The following is a 19768-nucleotide window of genomic DNA, read 5'->3' on the forward strand; positions in this document are numbered from 1 at the left end:
TTTGTGAGGGTCAAGGGAGTTCGTGGGTGTGAAGCCATCACGGTCCCTGGCATGTTGGTCCCGCAGGAGGGGTAGCGGTTCTTAGCTCATCCAATCTGTTTCCAGATGAAGAACCAAGCCCAGAGAAGGGAATAACAGCTCAGTGGGTCTTTTTTCAGTTTCTATACTTCCATCGTACTATGAGGACTCCCAGGCTGGTTTGACAGATATTTCCCTCCATTTCTTGCACGATGATCAAAGAGGGGAAGAAAATTTCCATGGGTATTTCAATAGCTCAGGAAGCCCAGGCCGGGTGGCTCAGTTGGTTAGAGTGTTGTCCCGATGCGCCGGTGTTTTGAGTTTGATCCCTGGTTGGGGCAACTAGTAAATGCGCGGATAGGTGGAGTGATAGATCAATGTTCCTCTCTCTCTCAAAATCAATCAATCAATCAATCAATCAATCAATCAATAGCTCAGGGAACGAAAAGGCCAGGGCAAGTGAGTCATGCTGTCGCCTGCAAATGACTGCAGAGGTGGAGAAGTGGTGAAGCAGAAGAGGGAAGAGTTGGCTCAGGGTGCAGGACTTAATATGCCAGTGACAACTCTGCTTCTCTCCAGAACAGGAGCCTGAAAGCAGTACAGTGGCCCTGCCAGCCCGGCTCCCCCTGGCTGCAGGGAGCGCTGTCATGTCCCAGAAACCTCCCTGGCACGGGCCGTCCTTCCAAAGTGCGTGAGAGCTTCAGTTCAGACAAACAATTTAAGCTCACTTTTGCCAGGGGAAGAAATGGATTTACAAAGAAGCAACCAAGGGTGTTAAAGAGGCATCTGAAAAGGCAGCCAAAAGTCTGGCTTAGGGAAGAGAAGTGCTGGCTTTCTAGGCTGTGGACAACTGTCTGCTCAACAAATACCCAGCCTGGCAGGAAGCAGATATTTTTCTGTGTGTACTTGGACCCAACTAACACTTATCCTGTGTCTGTCACATACCAGGCAAAAAACTTCTCCTTTAAAAAAATTTTTTAAATTTTATTTGTTTTAATCTTCACCTGAGGATTTTTTTCATTGCTTTTAAAGAGGAAGGGAAAGAAACATTGATGCAAGAGAGACACATTGAGAGTGGTTGACTCTTGTATACACCCAGGGATCATACATGCCCAGACTCGAAACCAAACTGCAACCTAGGCATGTGCCCTGACCTGGGATTGTACCCACAACCCTTCGATTATGGGATGACACTTCAATCAACTGAGCCACACCAGCCAGGGAAAAGCTTCTCCTTATAAACTTCATTTACAAGGAGATGCGGCCTGAAAAGGCAGCATCACCAGTCTCTTTTCAGACAAGAAAACAGAAGAGTAAATGATTGGCTGGGATTTGTTGTACATACCCTGGATTCCAAGCACAGCGCTGTTTCCACTAGGCCACCAAGCCGCCTTGTCCTCGGGCTCATGAAAAGCCTGCCTATGAACTGCAGGGTGAGGGTGCACGCTCAGCTTATGAGCACGCACTTGGACCTTCCTACCTTACAGCTTCTAGTGACCACAAGAAAGGGCTTCCAAGCCAGATCTAGAATTCAGTGTCATTTTACTAGCCCAGATCCACTCAAAAAATGCCACAACAGGGGATACAAACTTTTACAATTTTATTGATTTAGGGGACAAACAAGGCAGCATTTGGTCAGTTAAGAAAGGCACCTCATTGAAAATACATCACAGTGCTGTCAAGTGATCCCAGTCACAGGATTTGAGGACAGGAAGGGCAATCTTTGGATGATGTTGCTTAGGACACTTGCTCATTTATTTCAAGAGTCCCTTCACACATCATGGAGGAAAGAAGGCAAGAGCGTAGGACTGTGGCACACGCTGGGCGGTTGCTGAGCGCCTACCCATGAGGTCGGGGAGACTGGTAAATCAGTGGTAAGTCAGGAAGGGAGTGAGGCCAGCCTGCCTCACCCTCCCTATGACTCCTGTAAACTTGATTTGCTGGGCCACTGCCCCCATGAGCACACCCTGTATCTCTTTCAAATGTGGAGATGATTCTTTGATCTCATGGTGTGAGGTGCCGGCATCAGTAGTCCAACCCTCCCTGTCCCACGCTATAGGACAGAGAGGACACAACAGTTTGATTTCCTGCTTTCCTGGGCCGGCCACCTATGAGGTTCTGAGATAAAAGCCGAGGACTCAGGACACTGGCTTCAAAAAATATTGTCACCAGTCCAGAGTAAATGAGAACTTGATTTCTTAGAAATAGTACGATACCTCCCTATGTCTACTTATACCCTCCAATCAGTCTTTAAAAAAATTGATTACTCATATGTAAAAGAAATTGCTTCACTACAACACTGGTGCTCTTCCAGTATGTTTCTTGAGCCCCTCACCACTCTTGACTCTCCGTCCTTACCCTGACCACCCCTCCCCTCTGCCCAGCACCTAAGAGCAGGGATCACGCCGTGGGGTGATGAGCAGTGGTGCAGTCTCGCCTGGCCTTCTGTTACTAGGCTGAAATAGAGAGGAAAACAAGAGAGAACAAAATGGGTTTTTAAAAAACGAGTAAACATCAGAGAAGGCTGGCATGCTTGCCCCAGCAACCAAATGCATTAAACACTGGACATGTCTCTGCCAGGTGAAAGCTCTCATACTTGCTGAGGTTGAGGCTCTGGAATTAAATGAAGCAAAAATCAAATCCTAACCACCCCCAAAAAGGCGTGTGCGCCCCCCACAATCTAGTTTTCACCCGCAGTCCAAATATTCCACACACGCGTGTGTGGGTACGCACATGTGAATGTATATGGATGGATGACAAATATTTAAGCGAGGATCATGCACATTCAATTAGCAAACATTTCAGAACCTCAACTTTGAGGTCAAATGCCTGTAATTGTCCCCAGTCAAAGGGGAGTAGACGCTAAGATTCAGGAGGCTACCCTTATCCAGAGAAGAATCCCAGATCCCTGCAGACAGGGCTGACAATTTTGGTTTCACTCCTTTCCTTTGTCCATTCCCAGAAGTCGTGTGCTTCCCAGAAACACCCCACACCAGACTGGGTGGAGTTAGTTTACAGCCAGGGAAAGAAGGCAGAGCAGAGCCAGCAGACACTCACTTGAACCAGACAAAGAGAAGCAAGATGGCCACGTACCCACACCCAGCTTCCACGGAGACAGAAGACAAGCCCTCTGGTAGTCCCACAGGCAGCAGGAGAGTGCAGGTCAGATGGAGACTGGGCGCTTTAGAGTCGCTGCACTGAGTCAGCAGATTACGCCAGGGCAGGAGGCATTATTTACTGGACCTGCCACTGATTTTCTAATGGTTTTTCCAGAGGCTGCTGCTTTTGTGGCCCCTCACAGCAGTCTATTTAATTCATCTGTTTGCCACAAGTCAAACCAGAGCCCAAAAGGCACAGCATAGAACCCAGGAAATGCTTTATAGCTGGGGAGATGAGGTTAGGCATAAAAGTAGATGACTGTCATAGGTAATTTTATGTTTGGGTGATCTTTTCTTGGGGAGTCTGTGGCCACCATCATCATGAAGTAAAGGGTGAAGGATTGGATCTGGAAGGGAGAGGGTTTGAGTTTAAAAGGTATGTATACATCTCATTTGGGTTTCATATCCTGGAGAGTGCCTGGGTTTGAATAAATTCTAATCAAAACAAATGCAAGAATAGATTTCCTTTAAATCACTATTTTGTTCATCCTTGGAAACAGAGGCAAATATTAAAAATAAAAACAAAATCCACGTTGGGGATGTGGATTGGCTGAACATCCAGATGTCCAGCCTGGATGTTCAGGAGATAGTCTCAATTTAAAAGGGTCTTTCATCTGGTTTAATTCTTTGGCCATAATTCAGTTTTCAAACACAGTTCTCAAATGATTTCTACTTTATAGAACTATGATGCAGATTACAAAAATATTCCAACTCGGCTTGGCTATTTCTATGATACCCTCTTCCAGTAATTTCTGGGATCTGAAATGTAAATACCTTTTGACTCCCATTTAGGGAGAAAAAAAAATCAATGTTCCCTGTCCACATGCTGACTCATGTGGCTTTTCATCGCGGGTTAGGAAACAAGTGGAATTCCTTGCCAACAATCTGCCATCAGGAACTTTGGTCCTGTCTGACTGCACTTGACCCTGGATTTCTAATCAGCTGTTGGAGATAGAATAAACACCAGGGAATTGGGGTACCTGCCAGATACCTGAGTTAAGTTTATTTTGGTCAAAAAGTTAAATCAAGGGTATGTCTAAAGAAGTAAGCAGCCGGTAAAGCAACCTCACCTATAACTTAGAAAGCAAGAGAGTGTACACATACCTACACCAAACCACACATACAGATGAGATGAGAGTTGCACACACACCAAAGATACATCAAGCAAGTGCTTTTTTAATCAATACATCAAATGATATCTTTACTGGCCTGAGGAAGCTTCCTTCTGCCTGGTCTGCCATTGCCACCCACTCTCTCAACAAGGATAGGAAGAAGAAAGAAATTCCTTATTAGACCCAACATTAGATAAACATAACCAAGTCTTTACATGTGGCTTTGGAGAAGGCTGCTAGGATGCTCGCAAACACGACATCAGGGGTCTGGGATGCATCGATGGCAGAGTGGATCCCTCGTTTCCTGTAGTACTCCACCAACGGGGTAGTCTGTGTGTGGTAGGCCTCCAGGCGGATTTTCAAGGCCTTCTCATTATCATCAGATCGGCGGATCAAGGGTTCCCCAGTGATCTGAGAACAGGAAGAGGACAACGAAAGGCCATGTCCGTTAGCAAAGGTTTCCTTATCCAATGCCAGATGCAGATGTGAGAGGCTGCCTGATCCCAAAGTCTACCAGAGGGAAAGACATCGACAATCCAGACCCTCTCCAATAAAGAACTATAAAAAGCTTCATCACTCCCAGCAAGTTGGTCCCAGGAGCAACTTCCAGAGACGTCGGGGGCCTGAAAGAGCAACCCTGAAGGAAGGGGCTTGTGAGAGGAAGACAGGCAATGTTTTCTCTCAGCTTTTGCTCAGGCTGTGCGGCTTCTAAGACGCACATTTCTAGGTTCAGAAGCCTCCTCAGACCAGGACAATATAGCAAAATCAAAGCTGCACTCGCAATTATAATCTTAGCTGCCTAAGTATGTTGTGTTTTTACTGGGGCATCAGCCATCAACCTTCTGAAAGTAGCAAGTGAAATGCAGAAGAACTCTGAATGGTAGGACTACTAATTTTGTGAAATGCGACTAAATTAACACAATGGCTTTGGAACCCGCATGACCTGAGGAACTTGTCTCACAGGCAAAGGTAAATCCAGGAAATTCTTATCATAGCCTGCATGCTCTAAACATAGGAAATGGGCTATTTATGGTAAATATTACAGCGAACATGTATGAGATCCTCCCTTTTACACATGCAAACAATTGAAGACTGTTGTAAGAATTTGGCGATGTTAATCTAGCCAAAATATTCTGAATTTGTAGGGCACAGTAGAGTCACTAGAGAGAGAGGACATTCTTCTGAAGCAGGTCAACAAACTTCTCTTTAGTACTGTCTTCTCCACCCTGGCTCTAATTCTGGACTTCCAAGCAACCTTCTCCTGATTAGCTGACCATTTAGGTTACCAAGATGTCAGAAAGGTGTTGCTACAGACAAAAGGCAAGTACAAACTGGGCAATGGGAAGTAGCTGGCACTGGAAGCCACCTCAGGGTCAAGCAGTAAGCCACCTGGAAAGACACTATATAGATGAACCACAGCCCATATGCTTTACATGATAGTAATATTTCTCATGGTTAAGTAATAGTGGCAGAATAAAGGGAAGATGGGGGTGGGGACAGTGGGGAAGAAAGCCAAGGAGAAAAGGGAAGAAAGAAAGAAGAAGTTTCCTGGCCTGAGTCTACATACGTCATCTTTCATGGGCTCCTTTGGGGGGTTGAACTCCTCGTGGTAGGAACGGCCACTCATGGGGTGAATCAACCTGAAAGACAGCAAATGGACACAAGTCAGGTGGCTTGAAAGTATCCCGAACCATAGCAGTTTCCAAGATGACAAGCAGAGACAGAGAAGCTGGATGCAAGAACCTTAGCCTAGCAGAGAACGTAGCTACAGGCACCTCTTGCTTAAGATAACTGGGCTTATGCCTGAGTACCTTTTCTATTTTGACCCAACATTAAAATACGTGTCTGGCTGAAGAGGCTGGTATAACTACCTGATTTAGGACTTGAAAGAGGAACTCTGGTACTGGTCTCACACAGTCATTCATTCTATTCACCCATTTACTCAACAAGCATTTACTAAGTGCCCAGTCTGATTCAGGCCTTAAGCTGAATCCAGGAGCTACAGAGCTATGAGTCAAATTCCCTGCTCACAGCAGTCTTCATTCAGTGGGGGAGACAAATGTGGAAATAACTACAATAAGCCTGATAATCCTTTAACAGAGATTTACAAAATGCTATGGGGGACAGAGGGCAGAGAAACAACCTTATTTTCTGAGTTTGGTTCTAAATCCAGAAACGCTATTGAAAAAAATATGTCCTATGGATGCAAATACCACCAGACAATGCACCACTCTCCTGTGATCAGGTAGATAAAAGATAGCCCAACCACTAAAGGGCAGTACTCAAGAAGATGGGAAAGTCATGGAATAAGGAGTCCCAGAAGCAGCACTTATTTGATACTAAATATGCAGTTGATAGGTGCATTGGTGCTGTACCCCCTTCAGCAACAAGCCCATGTTCCTGGCTATATGAGGCCACGCCACCGGAGCCCGGGAACCTAAGAAGGGAAGAAGGCAGGCCAAACGTGGCTGAGCAGCCAAGGCCCACTCGCTTGGGTTTGTGTGGTTTCCCAATTCCATGCTGGCCAAGGTCTGCCTGTTTAATTGATGGCAGCTCTCAAGGTCTATTAGACAAGAGCATCCCAACATTTTTCACCTCTTTGCAAGGACACAGTACTCAAGGTCCTTGCCCCTCCAGGTCTGCCCAGCCGCTCTGATGGTTGATGGGATCAATATGTCAGCTCATCAGTTAGGCAAGTCTGCGTTAGACTATCAAAGTCACAGCTGTGTAAAATGTGATGCGTTTTAATGACAGTGCATTTTTCAGGGGTCAAGTGGTCCGTTTATAGCAAAGGTGGGTCCACTTACAGCACTGGGGAGGTGGGTGAGGTGATGGCAGAGCAAATGAGCTCTACTGCGTGGGCCTGTGACTGCAAGCATGGAACGTGAGGACGGGCCCCCCTTTATTTCGGCTGTTGGAAGGGTTTGTCTGGGGCGTCACTGGGAGACCCAGGGAGAGGAAGAGCGTAGGCTGTCTTGCTCAGCTTTAGCTTTCCCTTTGGGAATGGTGGGGATGTGAGATGTAGCGCTGCTGCTTCGCTTTCTGGAGAGCACAGTGCACATAGCAGCCAGATGGCAAGAAACATGACTCCCTCCTCTTCACTTCTCTACATCTCTTGCTCACTCCCAGATTCCTTCAGACCTCCAGTTGCATACAACAGTGCTCCTTCCCCACTCACGAACATCATTTTAAGAGGAATGCAAGGCTCATTCCTTAAAAGGAAAGGAAAAGAAAGAAAGCCCAATCTCCAAGTTCTCAAAATGGAATTGGTCTTAAGTACTAACCAAAACAGCTCTATGAGTCACTGAACCTAGCCTGGAGGCGGAGGTGAAGATGTGGTGGGATACGGGCTGGGAACCTATGGCCACTGCTACCTTGACTGCGACACCCCAGACACCTGCATTCTCATTCACAAAATGGGAATGAGACATTAGGCTAATGATGCCAGAGAACCAACCAGTAGGATAATTAGGATACTAGAGAGCGAACAGTGAATAGGTTAAAACCCCACACCACCAACCATACTTATTCAAGAAATAAAGACTCAAAATTATTAGAAGTGGTATCTGAGCTAATTCAGAAGGTACCTACAGTGGGGCCTTATGATGTCAGATTTAAATAAGATCTGCATTAAACTGCTAGTTCCTGACTTTTACTGCCAGCTTTGTGGACCAGGTGGCAGAAAGCAGGCTTCTGGTGCCAGTTCTGTCACTGATCTGCACAGGGAACTGGGAAAACACCAGTCTGGCCATCCCATTTCCTCTACTGCGAGGGAGGGGTCACACTAAACTACTCACTTCAAAACCGAGAAGCTGAGTCTCCTCTGCTCCACCCTCTACAGCAACCCTGCATTTGGTTCTTCAGAATCGCTCTGTTCCCTACTAGCCAACCCCAGGTAAAGCCTCCGTCACTTCACATGGGGGTCAATCAGCCTGCTAGGCGGGGTCCCTGTCTGTTTCTCCTTTCCCCCAATTTAGCCTGCATGCCAGGACCAAGTTAATGTTCCTAGAATGTTGTTTTTGCCACACCTAGTGGCTTAAGAACATGCCATGATCCCTGACTCTGTCACATCTGTCCTCTTCACCTTGGCAGGCCTTCCCCAGTCTAGCTCCCATCCCACCTTCCCAACAGCTCTCCTTCTACTGCCCAGCTCCCAGACCATTCCTCCAACTCTGGAAAGACACCCTGCCACTAGCCCCGGCTAGAACCCCTCTCCCAACCAACCCTCATTCTGGCCTCTACTCCCTTCTGGGAAAGCCACCAAAACCCTCTCTATTTAGGAAGGTCAAGTTTGACATCACACCTCTCCTAGGTTGCCTTCCCTCTCTCCCCCACACTCTCTTCTTGGACTTCCCGCTACACTAAACAGCCCAGGTTTCATGTATGGTTTGCAAACTCCCTGAGGTCAGAGATGGGCATCATATTGTTCTTCTATATCCTCTCCTGCTCCCTCCCCCAGAACCTAGTACCATGCTGAGCACAAAGCAGGTGTTCAAGAAGCGGGACCAATTGAATCAAAGGCCCTCAGTGTCACTTAGTACTGTTAACACCTGCTTTGCACACCCAGGACCCCAGCCCCGGTGACGTCCCATCCTGTCAACCCTACTGCTTCTCGACCTACATCAACTTCGTCTACTCTCTGCCAGTGGGGAGGCAAAGAAATAAAAGTTCCTGCACTGAAGGAGCCCATGGAATAGCTAGAAACACAAAACCTGGACATCTGAAAAGAATATTAATGTAAGATGATCCCACTGCATCTAATAGAGCCTTAGAGGAAAAGGCCTCTAACACCCCCTGTCGTCGGTTTACGTGCCTGCCCTTCTCCGTGAAGATACAGACTGTGGACACATGGAAAAAATGTTCAACCTCATTAGGAAATTAAGGCCATAAAATTTACAGTAAGAAAGCAGTTTTCCCCTAATTAAATCCAAACTTTTACATGTACTCTGATGGCCACAGCATCAATTGAACAGTGAAAAACAGGAAGAAACACAAATGTGCAGCAATAATGGAACAGTTAAGTAAATGATGGTTCATCTGTGAAATATCATACAGCAATTAAAAATTACGGTCACAGATGTCTGGTTCCATGACGTAGGCTGACTACCTTCATGAGACCCATGCAAATGACTAAGGAATAAAAAAGCTAAAGCCTGCAATGAAAGAGACTGGGAGGAGGTACTGGTGGCTGAGAGCTTTCCACATATTCTGGAAAGGCACAGAGCAGATGGCAGAGCGATGAGTAAACATGGCAGAGGACACGGGCCTGGGGCAGCGGTGGTCTTTCAGAACAAACTTGCTCAGATGCGGAAGCATTTCTGTGTTCAGTGTTGACCACTAGAGAGAAACAAGCACTTTATTTTTAAAAAGGTTTTACTTACTTATTTTTAGAAAGAGGAGAAGGGAGGGGAAAGGAGAGGGAGAGAAACATCGATGTACAAGAGAAACACTGACTGGTTGCCTCTCGCACACCCCAGGGAATGTGCCTGGACTGCTGGGGGGCCTGGCCCACAATCCAGGTAGGTGCCCTGACAGGGGATCAAACTGGAGACCTTTCGGTTTCGCGTCATGTGACCTAACCCACTGAGCCACACCAGTCAGGGCTAGAAATAAGCACTTTAAAACAAAACATGCAAAAAACTCCACAGTGGTTTTGGCTAGGTGGCTGTACCATGAGCAAATTTTCTTTCATTTTCTAAACTTACTATAGATGGTCATATTATTTTTATAATTAATAAAAAGCCTACAGCAAGGTATGACAACTCCAACTTAAATCAGACTTTAAAATGCACTAGAACAGAGGTGCACATCAATAAAAATAGAATAAAAAAAGAAAAAAAACAGAGGTACACGTGTAAAGAATTTAACATTTCTTTCTTTTTTTTTAAAGATTTTATTTATTTATTTTTAGAAGGGGGAAGGAAGGGAGAAAGAAAGGGAGAGACACATCAATGTGTGGTTGACTCCCGTGCACCCCCTACTGGGAACTTGGCCTGCAACCCAGGCATGTGCCCTAGACAGGAAATCAAACTGGCAACCTGTTGGTTTGCAGGCCAGCGCTCAGTCCACTGAGCCACACCAGCCAGGTCAGAATTTAACATTTCTTAAGCACATACAGTAAGCAAGGCTCTGTATTATGCATTTGTTATCTAACATGCACAATAGTTCCTCAAACAGTTATTAACTCTATTCTACACATGAAGAAACAGCCTTAGAGAGGTTAAGTCACTTGCCTAGAATCAGAGTAAAAGGGTGACAGGCCTGAGATGCCGTCTGACTTTAAACCCCTTGCTCTCCTTTCCACATCTCCATCCATGTCACCAACTTCCGCAGATGTCACCAATAATATCAATCCATGCTGAAATGGCACTAAGCTTCCTGACCAGGACTAGGCAAGAGCATGGTCTGACTAACCTCTGAAGAAGCATGAAAAGAAGGGACCTTCTGGGGACAAATACCTTCCTGTGATTCTCCGGATCAGCAGAGAGTCTGGGATGCTGAATTCAATCACAGAATCAAGCTTCTCTTTCCTCTTCTCCATGAGGTCATCAAGCTGTAAAAGAGTGTGTGTCCCACCTGAGCTAACAGAGCTTGATCAGACCCATTTCCCTCAAAGGAATCAAGAGATTAAGGGCCGGAGTTCATCACCATGCAATGGTGATACAAAACCAACCCACTCACCATTTCTGCCTGCCTCACAGTCCGAGGGAAGCCATCTAGAAGAAAACCATTTTTGCATGGAGGGGTGTCCAAATTCTTCTCAATGAGCTCCACTACCATTTCATCACTCACCTGGAAGTCAAGAAAAAACAGCCTTGGGTTTAAATCCACTAACTAGGTGACATTAACCCAACTCCCTGGTCACAAGTTTGTATCTTATAACCCGAATGCTGCAGGGGACGGTGGAGGTTGACCAGACTGCAGAAAGCCTCCAACTTTCCCCGTTTCACAATTTTGATTAGACTCACAGTAAAGTGACCCAGGCCACCCTGGAAATGAGGCAACAGAGAAGTTCAGTGAATTGGCAAGACTGGATTAGAACCAAGGAACTGAGGAGCCAGCCCAACACACTTTGAGCCTCTCTGAAAACTCCAATGAGGGCCCTTCCCAGCTTTTGGAGTTTCAAAAACTGGTTTTCTTCCTGGGCCTTCAGAGAAAAAAAAGTTCCCTGCTAGTATTATAGTGAAGGCTGCCCATCTTGGTAGCTAATGCTCTTATCTCCTGGGACCAGCTGTGAACTTGAGGACAAAGTATAAGCTCTGCAACTAAATGAAGACTGGAGATAAGTAATCTCATTGCCACATCCCAACTTTTTCTTAGTATAGGATCTTTGGCCAAGACCCAAAGTCCAGAATATCTAGCTTTCTGGCTTGACTCAAGGCCTCACTGACAAGAAGGGAAAGCTAGAGGGGAAGGGCCTGTGGGCGGGCGCGCAGGGGTCCCATTCCACGTAGCCACTGATCTTCAAAGCCTGACAGGAAGGATTCATTCAAGAATGGAGGCAAAGCCCAGCACCTTCCCTAACCAACATGCTAAGTAAGATATAAAAAGGCCAGAGGGCCAAGCAGAAAATGACTTCTAAAGGTGATTTGCAGAGGCCAAGTCCCAGAATAACTCCGTTACAATTAAGCTCTGGCACTAATCAAAGAAGATTTAGTAGATAATAGATTGCATTTGTTTAATCAGATTAACTGGAATAGAAACAAGCGGAAATACTATTATATCCTCCAAAATAAGAAGGATTACAGTCTGTCAAATGCAATTCCTCTGTTAGAGACACAGAACAGAGTCACAAAAGTAGATCAAAAACACTCCGCGGCCCCTTGAGGCCTCTCTTTAATGTGTCTTTGAGCTTTTGCTTATGGAAGGCAGTTTCATCTGTGGCCCTAAAAATTAGGTATAATACCAAATGCATCAGCACAAAGGAATTTCAAGAATACTATGAATAAAGTAAGTGCCATAAATTCAGAACGAACCAAGTAACCTGCTACCCTTGAAATTCATATCATGCACCAGTTTGTTAAAACACCCTGTAGCACAGGGCTGTCCAAGAGAACTTTCTCCAGCGATGGAAATGTTCTATATCTGTGCTGGCTAGCACACATTTGAAATGTGGCAAGTGAGACTGAGGAATTTAAATTAATTTCAATGGCTTCACATGGCCAGTGGCTACCATTTTAGGCAGTGCAGGTCTATACTCTGAGGAGTATCTATGTGCACTGGTACCACTAAACCTACCAGTTTCCCAGCATCCATAGTTGCCTTCAGCTTTTTTCCCAGTTCTGAGCCAGAAGCCACCATGGCCCTCAGCATGTCCCCAGTAGCCAGATGGCAGACACAGAAGTTTTTGGCCAATTTGGGTGCCTGTGGAGGGGAAAACAAAAACCAAAATACAGTTATCATGGCAGGCCCTGGCGTCAGACTTCCTGGGGATGAACCTGGCCTTGCCACTTGTTGGCTGTGTGAACTCTGGCAAATGCCTATTTCCTTACCTGTAACAGGGATAAAAGTCTCTTATATTCTGTTCTAACATATAATAATTATAAAGTTATAATGCTATGAAATAATACATGTAAAGCAGCTAGCACATAGGAAGCCATCATAAATACTAGCTGTTATCACTACTTCTGCTAGACACATTAGTGACACATAAGCCTAAGTTTCCCCATTCTAAAAGGGAAGAATAAAAATAGCAGTAACAGTATTTCGTACGGTCACTGTGAAGTTTAAGTGAGTTCATGTATACAAAGCACAATGCCTGCCATGTAATGTGTTGAACAAATATTTGCGAAAGGACTGAATGTGTGATTGTCAAGCGCTGTGGCCAGTGACCCGAGCAGCAGCTGGGGCATGGTGAAGAACAGAGGTACCCCCAGGCAAGCAGTCCTTCCCTGTCCCTGGGTAGCTGCATCGTCTTGGCCAAATCGCTTAACCTCTCAAAGGCTTGGTTTCCCCATCTGTTTAAAATGAAGGCAAAAAGGCTTCATCAAGGAAGGTAGCTGTAAGGATCAGATGAGATATATGTGAAGAGCACTTGGCAAACAGTAAGCACTTAATATTAGTTTTAAGAAGCAGTATAGCCTTTTCGTTAGGAGCACAGCTTGAGAATCAAACTGCCTGGGTTTCAGACTCCAGGTATACCAATGACTAGATAGATATGTGACTTGAGAAAAATGTTATTACCGTTTGAAGTGTCAAATGTCCTCTAAGTAAAATGGAGATGGTAATAATACTTACATCACTGAGCTGCGGAGATTATACAGAATTTGGCATACCAGGGCCAGGCACACAGTAAGCGCTCAGTGAACATTAGCTGTACTGTAACCCCTGACCTAAGTCAAGATTCATTCATACAGAAATGAATTTACTCATTCATCACACTGAAGTCTCTTCCAAGAACCCTCCTGGGAGCCAGGGGAACAGATGAATAGGAGACGGAGATCCTGTCCTCTATGAGCTCATACTTTGGTGGACTATACATCAGAATGAAGACTAGAGCAAGAAGAAACCCTGGACAGTTCCACATTGGTTTTGTGCTGGCGATCTCCCAACCCCAAAACAAACAAGAATACTGCAGAACTCTTGAGGAACAGAATCAGTTCAAGGAGCTTAATACCTAGCTTTCTGGCTCCCTTGTTTTATTAAAAAAGTAGAGTTGGACTCTTGTTCAAACCAGTTCTTGGGGACTTTTCTTATATGTACACAATAAAAACTTAATAGATGGGGTTCAATCCAGGAAATTCTGGTTTGTGATCCATGGAATGATTCAGTTCAAGCAAAGAAATGACTTCAGAGCAAAACAACACCCAGATGAGAAGGCCTTAAAAACTTGGGAAAACCAGTGAAGGTCAGGACCCTCTGGCAACAGTAAACCTTCCGGTTCTCCAGACTGGCTGAGTGGCCACCCAGGGAACCGTGCTTTTCTGCCAATCTTTCTCCTTGGCTGTTGAGATTAACTTGGGTGAAAGATTTGGAGGTCATGCGTGTTCAAGGGGAAAGGCTAGTCAGAGCAAAAAGTGCTGTTAGCAGCACAGAACAGAACTGTTCTATTTGCATCCCCACTAAACTACAGGACTCTTCCTCGCTGTTCCAGGTGACTGGATTCTACAGCTACATGGAAGAACGCTCCAACAGAGAAGACGTGGCATGGTAGAAGACTAACTCTTCATTTGCTGCCGGCTGCAAAGGAGTCAGTGTGAAAGGCTGTAAAGAGCTCAGACTTTGGAGTCAGACAGACTTGTGCATGTACCTCCTGGCCAAGCATTCAACAGAAGTGTGACCTTGAGCCAGTTACTCAACTTCTCAGAACCTCAGTTTCCTCACCAGTCAAGTGGGATTATGGGATAACCTCTATTTCTTAGGGCTGTAGTGAAGATAAAATGTCTCTTAACTACCATGTAACCTTAGGCCACAGATTCTTTGAGACTATTCCCTCATCTATAAATTGGGGAGGCTATTACCAAAATCCCTGGGTGGGTAGGAGAAAGAACAACAGACTGTTAACAAATTATCGTTCTTGATCTAATCGTGAAAACCCTAGCATCTGTCAGAGTCGCTCACCTGCCACTTCCCACTTGGTACTTTGTACTAGTATGTAGTTTCCATGCATGTGCGTTTCTGCGTCTATACCTAGATTAATAGCAGCAATGTAAGATGGTGATTGCTATTCAAGAATTAGTTGTGAGTTCAAATCTTGCCTTTGCTACTTTATGTGAATCCTAGGGCAAGATACAGCCTCTGGGCTTAGTTTAACAGTAAGAAGGCATGGATAACAACAGGACCTACTTCCTAGGATCACAGGGCACAAGTAAAGTCTTTGGCTGTGGGTCTGTGACATAATTGAGCAAAAGGTAACTATTTTGCATATTACATTCCCTCCTGGAGGGCAAGGGCTGCTCTCTGCATCTCCAGCACCTGAACTTACCCAGCAAAATACGCATATGGGTGGAGAAAAATCTAACCTAGGGCGGCAGAGAGCAGCAGATAGAGCAGGAGCGCCGGAGTCATCCAGGTGCAAGACATGCCAATTACTTGCTATGTAACCTAGAGCGCAAGGCCTCTGAACTTCAGTTTCTAACTGTAAAAGGGGAAATGAGAGTGTGGGTCTCACAATGTTGAGTGTTGCTGCACTGACATGACTGACAGAGCCAGACCTGCAGGATGGCAGGTAACTGCCTGCGTGTGCCTGGCCCTGAATTGGCACAGACTGGACACGTGAAAGAAACGTGAAGACAGGCTGGCAGATAAAACACAAAAGCAAGCCTATGTTTTGGGGTTGGAACATCCAACCCCAAAAGGGAAGTAAGGTCATTTAAATAAAATACCAAACCCAGGTATTCTGGTGTTTTAAACATCATTATGTTGATGAAAAAGCAGTTTAAAAACATTTAAACATTTTTAGTTAAAAATGAGAGGTTTTAATAAGAAATAGATTTTATTTCAGTCACACCAACATTAAATATTGAGTTATGTAGGTAAAAAAAATACATACTAGTAGGAAGAAATAAAACATCACTGAGCAGATACTAGGCACAAACCTAGGTTAGGGATTTTACATCAAAGATAGCAGACATTTACCAGGCAGGCAATGCAAATGAATGAAATGGCTCAAATGTCAGCAGCAGGCACCGAAGAGAGCGCTATGCAGGGTACAGGAGTGCACATGAGCCATCCACAGTGGCCTTGCCACTCAACCGCATGCCAGGCCAGAATGGAGGCCCAGAGCCACCAGAAGTGACTTCTCAAGAGAAACTGGAGCCCTGCATTTTTAAGTGAAATTTCACAACTGAAATCTGTATGGCCAACTTATTATTTTGAAAGCTGAAAAATAAAAGGAACAAATCAAGCATTTATCCTGATTTTTCTACGCAAACCATACCAAATAGCAGATGAAAGTTTCTCTTTATAGAAATAGTTCAGCTAATAAACAAAAAGTGATATACTAAGATCGCCACCATCTTGCTACCCATGATGAATTCCTGGACCAGGCACTGAACACCAGAGATAAGCAGACCAGATGTGCGTTGTAATGGACAGACAGCACAGGACCACCTGTAACGTGGGCTGTGAAGCTGAGCTCAGATCTGTTCAGTGCATGATCTTACAGATCTGCCACTTTTTCTGTACCAATCTGTACCAAAACAGATTTCCTGTACCAATCCACAGGAAATAGAGAGGAAAGGGGAAGATGTTAAATATGCCATAGAGATATAATAAAAAATTCCCAGAAAGAGGGACACTACCAGGACAAATAATCCAGTTTCTCTCTCTCTCTCTCTCTCTCTCTCTCTCTCTCTCTCTCTCTCTCACACACACACACACACACACACACACACACACACACAAGCTACGGGATAGCTGTAAATTAAGAGACTGACAGTGATCACATTTGTGAGACAAAGCGAAATGTGCACACTGACTATTAAAAATTGTTAATTTTTCAGAAGATATTGTGTTTACAAAAAGAATTTATCTTTTAGAGCTACATAATGAAATAAACACTTCAAATGAAACATTATAATGTCTGGGTGCTGCTTTAAAATGATTTGTGAACGGGGAGTGAACGGGAAAGGAATGGGCACAAGCTGATGCTGGTTGGGGCTGGACAATGGGTGTACGGGGGCTCACCGTGCCATCTCATCTTCTTTTGTGCACTCAAACTCTTCATAATAAAGTTAGGGAGTGTTTGCAAGCAACATGCTGCTGTAGGCTGCCACTTTGTAACCTCTAATTTATGAACTCTTTTTTTTTTTTTCACTCCATAAAACTACCACCTCCAGTATTCCTATCGTTCCAATTATTAACAGCTGTATTGAGGTTAAGTGACTTGTATAAATCTGTCCCTTTCTTCAAGTCCCAGTTCTACTCACATCTCTATTTCCACAAAGCCTCTGACCAACTCCCACCATATCTGCATCCTTATAAATCAGCTCATAATTTTCTTCAAATCTTTCCGATTACATCACCCTTTACACTGAAATACCTGCAAGTTGGGGCAGGGACGAGAGGAGATGGAGATGTATTACTAAGACGAGGGAATCAATAATCATTGAACACCTATGGTGTGCCAGGTTGTCATCTAGATACCTACAGGTGCTTTACACACATGTATAACATTATCTTCCAAAATCCTGGTGAATTTTCGGTCTACATGGGCATTGCTTTATCTGAATAAGTAAGGTAGGGGACCTATTTTTCAGGTGAGAATACTGAGGCTTGGAAGTTACAAAGTTTGCTAGACTATAAAACAATTGTCCCAGCACTGGGCTGGGTTGTCCATTTCACAACTACTGAAATTATTAACTTCAATATGAACTAAGAAAAAATAATCAGTGCCTTTGAGCTACACTGTTTACACTCACAGCAAAAGTCTGCAAAGTCTAAGGCTACAGGTTACCTAATAACCGGGGGTGATAGCAACAGGAAAGAGACCCAGTGTCACTTAGGACAGGGGGATTAGGTAATAGTGAGCCCCAAAGAAGAAATAGCTCAGGCTAAAGGGGATAAAGGGTGAGTGGTCCTTCTTGACCTCATACCAAGAGCTGAAAAGTGAAATCACAAGAATGAACCGAATCTCCCAGACATCCTTTCTCATTATCCACATGAATCTGTATCCATCCATTTCCAATCACCCCACAAAGTGCCAAGGAATGTGCTGGGTGCCACCGAGTGGTCTGTTTGCCAACACTTTGCAATCTTTGCAAGTGTAGGAAGAGAAGAGTGAGCAGTCCCCAGAACCCTATTGGCAGCTCAGACTTTCAGGAATTCCCTTTTCAGAATCTAACAAGCAAGAACCTGGGGCCTGGGGACAATGCCAGGCCCTGGCGGGAGGAGTTGATAATACAACCTATGGGCTTCCAAACCCCAACCTTAATCTATGGGCCCATTGCATCCCAGGCACCAAGTGAGGCCCCACAGTCTGCTACTGCAGAAGGAACTTCAGACTCCAATTACGTGGAGCCCAAGACTCTTGAGGTTCCAGGCTCCACTGAGTCAACTTTGCTAACTTGGGAAATACACCTGACCTCCTAAGCCTGTTTTCTTAACTGTAGATTCAGGTATCCTTCCCCCTCCCCCCAGCGTAACTGGCTCACACAGGTCATACTTCTCTTAGCAGTAGTATTGTACTATTCAGCACATACCAGCTCCCACTCTGCTCCATGCGCTGAAGACGCTCCGCCACCCTCAGTCACTAATCATTATAAGAAACGCTCCCCTACCCCGAGTACCTGGAAAGTAACCCTGGGAAATTCTCTCCCACATCGCTGGGAATTTGGGGGTCTCTGCCGCCACTCAAGCTGTAACCTATGTTTCAGCCCAGTCCTCACCAAACCCTTCAAAATCGTTTCGCTTCAAACTCCTTACAAGACCTGATCAGCCCTTCTATCTCCTAACACGACACCTCAACCCTGGATCCCTCCAGAACTTTAATCCTAACTCACACTTCCCCGACCTCCAATTTCGACCCTCCCTCAAACGTCTTGTCAGAACCCCAGACGCCGGCCTGGGCACCCCAACCATCAGCCAGCGACGCCGCTCTGGGGCGATTCGGTCCTCCAGCCGCCCTGACCTTGGAGCTCTGTGGGCTCCGCCGTCACGCCCGGCCCTGCAGCTCACCTGGGTACCCTTTCCGGCTCCGGGCGGCCCCAGCAACACGGCGCGGATGCCTTTAGGACTCTCGGGGGCCGGTTCGGCCACAGGTACGTTGGGCGCCATGGCTGCCGAAGCCTCACTACTTAACCCGCTAGCACACCTCTCAGATCCAGCGCTTCCAGGCCACCGCGCCACGCACGTACGCACGCCCCGCTCACCGCTCACACTGGTCCCTCGTCACGTCTGTCAATCCCCTTTTCCCGCCCCTGAGTGCGACGGACATCTTTACTTACCAACCACGCGGCGGGAGTAAGGAAGGGGTGGGTCATCATACACTGTTGGCGCTGTGGGGCTCCTGGCGGGTGTGCGGAGTGGGCGGGGAAAGGTGAAGCCAGAAAAGAGGGCCTCTGGGAGTTCTAGTTACGCTTTTTGACAGTTAATGACACCGGCAACTCCCGCGATCCAGCTGAAATCGGCCGTGGGAGTGTAAATGGGTGAAATCAGTTTTACTCATAAACTGGCAATATGTATCAAATATCCTTTGGTCCGACAATTCCACTTCCAAGAACTTAGAGGACATAATGAAAGATATGTATAAAGATTTGCGTAACAAAGATATTAACGGTAGCATTTATAACAGCCAAAAGCCCAAAACAAACCAAAAAACAAAGGTAATATCCCAAATGTTCAACGATAAGAGATTGTTTAAATAAATGGTAAAAAAATGTGTATATTCAAATCCCCCCCCCCACCAAGATATTTAATCACATGGGGGATGTTCACCAAACAGGATACAAAATTGCAGTTACAACAAAACCCCAATCTTGTTTGATAGTTACAGGTGATGGTCTCTGTATAGCGTCATTACATGAGCTTCTCTCTGTCTTA

At 45.4% G+C, this 19768-nt stretch overlaps 1 protein-coding gene across 3 annotated transcripts; it reads right to left on the minus strand.

Annotated features, from left to right (window-relative positions):
- Positions 1-1076: 1076 nt before the first annotated feature.
- On the minus strand, positions 1077-19075 carry AK2 (adenylate kinase 2). 3 transcript variants are annotated; one of them, XM_054571932.1, is made up of 7 exons: positions 18905-19069; positions 12527-12652; positions 10970-11080; positions 10747-10841; positions 5856-5928; positions 4504-4699; positions 1077-2474 (listed from the first exon to the last, which is right to left on the minus strand). In XM_054571932.1, the coding sequence occupies exons 1-7, from the start codon at positions 19001-19003 to the stop codon at positions 2470-2472; spliced, it is 705 nt and encodes a 234-aa protein (XP_054427907.1). In that variant the 5' UTR covers positions 19004-19069; the 3' UTR covers positions 1077-2469. The 3 variants fall into 3 exon arrangements, with proteins under 3 accessions (XP_054427907.1, XP_054427906.1, XP_054427908.1); XM_054571931.1 differs by lacking the exon at positions 1077-2474 and having other exon boundaries at positions 3409-4699; positions 18905-19070; XM_054571933.1 differs by lacking the exons at positions 1077-2474; positions 4504-4699; positions 10747-10841 and having other exon boundaries at positions 5857-5928; positions 18905-19075.
- Between the last annotated feature and the right edge of the window lie 693 nt (positions 19076-19768).

The sequence above is a fragment of the Pteronotus mesoamericanus genome, unplaced genomic scaffold (genome assembly GCF_021234165.1).
Source record: "Pteronotus mesoamericanus isolate MK-2021 breed Mesoamerican mustached bat unplaced genomic scaffold, CSHL_Meso_final contig_221, whole genome shotgun sequence".
Lineage (NCBI taxonomy): Eukaryota > Metazoa > Chordata > Mammalia > Chiroptera > Mormoopidae > Pteronotus > Pteronotus mesoamericanus.